This window comes from Anarhichas minor, unplaced genomic scaffold (assembly GCF_050575085.1).
Source record: "Anarhichas minor isolate MPS153535 unplaced genomic scaffold, ASM5057508v1 ptg000123l, whole genome shotgun sequence".
NCBI classification, from domain to species: domain Eukaryota; kingdom Metazoa; phylum Chordata; class Actinopteri; order Perciformes; family Anarhichadidae; genus Anarhichas; species Anarhichas minor.
The window spans coordinates 603,543-607,500 of record NW_027466569.1 but is presented as its reverse complement, the minus strand read 5'-3'; the positions used below and the strand labels follow the sequence as shown (position 1 = coordinate 607,500).

Below are 3,958 nucleotides of genomic sequence, written 5' to 3'. Positions count from 1 at the left end.
CGGGACAGCAGCAGCTCGGCCTCCTGGGAAAGAAAGAGAGATTCAGAGGTCATGATGGGAAGATGGTAGTGTGTGTGTGTGTGTGTGTGTGTGTGTGTGTGTGTGTGTGTGGTACCTCCTCTGCAGCAGGTAGAGGTGTGTTCTGCAGGATGTTGATAGTCTTCTGCAGCAGCTTGATGACGTCTTCACACTGATTGGTCAGCTGCTCCACTCTCTGAACAAGCACACACAATCATTTGTTGTTATTTTATTGTGTGTGTGTGTAGGTTTGAGTGTGTGTGTGTGTGTAGGACTCACTGATCTGAAACAAAGCCAGCTCCTCTGGCTGAAGCTGAATGAACCTCCAAACTCTTCAGGAAGCTGCTGAAGATGCACCTGTTTGTGAAGAGACTTCAGAGAGAACAACACCTCCACCTGCGCACACGCACACACACACACACACACACAGTCTGAGAACCTCTAGATGTATCTGTGGTGTGAGCATCAGTCAGTGGCTGCTGCTGCAGGTTAACGTTCAGGGTGATCATGTGACCATGTGACCAGGTGTTTACCTGTGTGGCTGCAGGTTTGTCCAGACGCAGAGAGGAGTCCTTGTCTAGCAGCAGGAGGACGGAGTGGACGGATCCGGGGACGTTTTCCTGAGAGATGGACCAGTTGTTTACTATCACTCTGTTTACTATCACTCTGTTTACTATCACTCTGTTTACTATCACTCTGTTTACTATCACTCTGTTTACTATCACTCTGTTTACTATCACTCTGTTTAACTGACTGTGTGTCGCTCTGTGGTGCGTTCAGGGTCCCAGGTTGTGTGTTGTAGTTTTCAGGACTCACCTGCAGGGACCTGAGGGCAGAGAACAGGGCCGGGACCGGAGCAGCAGCTCTACGAGCGTCCACCAGAACCGTCAGACCCAAGGCTGCCACCTCCTTCCTGTTGTCACACAGGAAGTGATGTCAGAGGAGGACCAGTCTACAGTGGGGGGGGGGGGGGGTTCCTACCTGAGGGTGGAGGAGTAGTACAGCAGGAGGTGCAGCAGCTCTGCTCCGTCACAGTCTGGGTTGGACCACACGGAGCTCCTGGTGCAGACCGTCAGCAGCGCTCGACCACTCCGGTCTCTGGTCCCTGAACGAGACATGATGCATTCAGGGACCAGCAGGAAACACAGGAACTCATAACTCTCTATCAGTACTATGTGTGGAGCCTCACACCTCAACCTGAGTGTGTATTTGTTTTATTGATGTTTAATAATAATATTAACAATATTATTATTTATAATATTATTACATTAATATTATTATAAATAATATTAATAATGATAATATTAATAATATATTATAGTTCATATAGTAATAATGTTCTTGCATATTATTATTGACAAATATCTATTTTTTGTTTACTTTTCTTTTCTCTGACTAAACCAAAAAAAACATGCTTGGCAATAAACCTGGATCTGGTTCTGATTCTGTTCTGGGTTCAGGTTTAGGGTCTAAACCTGGTTCAGGTCTACAGGTTTTTCTCACCTGGTAGACAGAGCGCTCCAGAGCGCCGCAGCACTGTGTAGAAGCTGGACTGGGAGGACTGGGTGAGCCGTACTGGGACCATGGGAGCAGCTGACTGGTCCAGCTGTGGTTCTGGTTCTGTTGGACTGGGACCAGTTGAAAGGGGGACATGAGACTGGACAGGAGGTCTGCTGAGGCCTGTAGAGAGAGGACATACACACACACATTCTGTTAACTAGTCCTCACACTAACTAGTCTATAGAAGTCAGTGACCTGCCCTCCCACTCACCAGTAGTCCACTGATTAACTTCTCCATCATATAACCAGTTCACTAACTAGTCTACTAACTAAGTTTTCCAGTTCTAGGTCATCTACATCCTAACAGGAGAGACTAAGAGGAGGTTTTTGAGGAGGAAGGTGAAAGGGGAGGAGGAAGAGGAGCAGGAGTGATTCAGCCAATCAGACGATGAGGAGATAAATGAGGACAGAAAGATGGTCTGTGGGATGAAAAGCAGGAGGTAGGAAAAGATTGAGGAGAAGAAACATGTTTCTGTACCTTCAGTCTGAAGCTCTGCAGTTCTTCCTCCACCAACCTCCTCACAGCTGATCTCCTCTTCATCCTCCTCCTTCTCTTCTTGTTTTTCCCGTCCTTTTTCAGACTCCTCAGGTTCGCACCAAAGTGAGTCTGGATCCATCGGCGGTGTGTTGTTTTCAGAATAAGAGTTCTCAGTTAGTTTTTGTTGTGTAATATTGTCCTCATAGTGCTTGTGTTGTGTATTTTTTTCACAATAAGAGTCCTCATAGTGCTTGTGTTGTCTATTACTTTCAGAATAAGAGTCCTTGGAGTGTGTCTCTTCCTCTCCTCTCACATCTTTCATCACTTGCTCTTCCTCCCTTCTTTCTTGACTCTGATGCTGAACTGTAACCTGAACCTCTACTTCTACTTCCACCTCCTCTAACTCTTTGTCTCCCTCCTCATCCAACTCTTCCTCTGTCTCTTCACTTTCATTAAGTAAACCTTCATCCTTCCTACACTCTGCATCCTCCAGCTGATCTTCATCCTTCTCCTCATCTTCATCATCTGACACTACCATTTCATGCTTCCCTTTCCGCCTCTTCATCAGCTCTCTCTCCTCCCTTGTTTCCTCTGTCTCCCCCTCTTTCCCTCTCTCCTCTTCTTCACTGTGCTCTGTGCTGCTTTCAGGTTCAGTGTTTGACTTCAGACTTATGCCTGAATCAGTACCTTCTATGTGCTCCTGTGACATCCAGCTGGAGGTTCCCACGGCTTCAGGAGGAGCAGAGGAGGAGGAGGTGGGGGAGATTGGGGTGAGGATGACAGGTACACAGGAGTCCTGGATCAGGTTCTCCTCAATGAGCATGGAGCAAAGCGTGGTGTGGGAGCTGACCTCCACACAGGGCCACGAGGAGAGTGTGTGAAGTGTGTGTGCAGCATCAGAGTGTGTGTGTGCAGCAGCAGAGAGTGTGTGAGTGTTGTGAGGTGTGTGTGCAGCATCAGAGTGTGTGTGTGCAGTGGTGTGTGTGCTGGTCCTGGCTCGGTGCTGCAGACTGATGGACTGGGTTAAGGAGCCTTTCTGTGGGGAGAAGCGAGGCAGCTCCATCAGCTCCACGTACTCGCCCTCCGAGTCCTCGCCCTCGCCGCTCGCTGCTGATTGGAGGAGCTCTACTTCCTGTCTTGAGGAGCTAGGATTAATCAACGTATCTCCATCCTTAACGGACGACTCTGTCTCCTCCTGCAGGGAGGTCTGTGGCCGGCTGATGAACTGTGGGTAGACCAGGTCCTCCCACGGTACCCTGAAGACGTCTCCGTGAGCAGAGAGGAGGCAGCGCTCCAGCCTCGGCGCTCCTTGCTGCTCCTTCTCCCTGTTGACGGAGTCCAGCCAAGCCATGCTGAAGAGGGACCGCGGGGCTATCTCCGACACCACCTGCTGCTCCACATGACGGCCGCCGGCGGACACGCTGCACAGGAGGAGGCGAGGGGAGGAGGTGACGGCTCTCCTGTAGGTGGCGCTGTGTGCTCGGGGAGGAGGAGGAGGAGAAACCAGCAGGTAGAAGTCTCCTGGACGGAGGAGGCGCTGGTTCAGTGGACAAAGCTGAACAACTACCTTCTCGTGGACGCACAGAGGCCAGCCTTCATGACGAAACAACAGACCACAGTACTGCAACTGAGGAGGAGGAGATAAAGAGAGGAGATAAGGATCTGTTAAAATGATTCACATTACATTCAGGCTGTAACTTACGATGTTATATTCACTTTCAGTGCTGACTAAATAACACAATCTCTGGAGTAGTAGCAGTGTAATCAATTTTTCAGAATCAGAGTCTTCAGAGTGTTTGTGTTGGGTATTATTTTCAGAATAAGAGTCCACAGAGTGTCTCTTCCTCTTCCCCTCCTCTCTCATCTTCTTTCATCACTTGGTCTTCCTCCTTTCTTTCTCGA

At 49.1% G+C, this 3,958-nt stretch overlaps 1 protein-coding gene across 1 annotated transcript in view; it reads right to left on the bottom strand.

The window, feature by feature from the left end:
* plekhg4 (pleckstrin homology domain containing, family G (with RhoGef domain) member 4) overlaps window positions 1-3,520 on the bottom strand; it is a 28,566-nt gene extending 25,046 nt beyond the window's left edge. The window contains exons 1-8 of the mRNA XM_076083220.1: window positions 2,057-3,520; window positions 1,522-1,698; window positions 1,000-1,123; window positions 835-931; window positions 552-638; window positions 298-414; window positions 116-214; window positions 1-23 (exon numbers count right to left, since the gene is read on the bottom strand). The exon at window positions 1-23 is cut by the window's left edge and continues 262 nt beyond it. Of these exons, the coding sequence (XP_075939335.1) occupies window positions 1-23; window positions 116-214; window positions 298-414; window positions 552-638; window positions 835-931; window positions 1,000-1,123; window positions 1,522-1,698; window positions 2,057-3,407 (2,075 nt within the window). The 5' untranslated portion in view covers window positions 3,408-3,520. The remainder of the gene's footprint in view (window positions 24-115; window positions 215-297; window positions 415-551; window positions 639-834; window positions 932-999; window positions 1,124-1,521; window positions 1,699-2,056) is intronic.
* Between the last annotated feature and the right edge of the window lie 438 nt (window positions 3,521-3,958).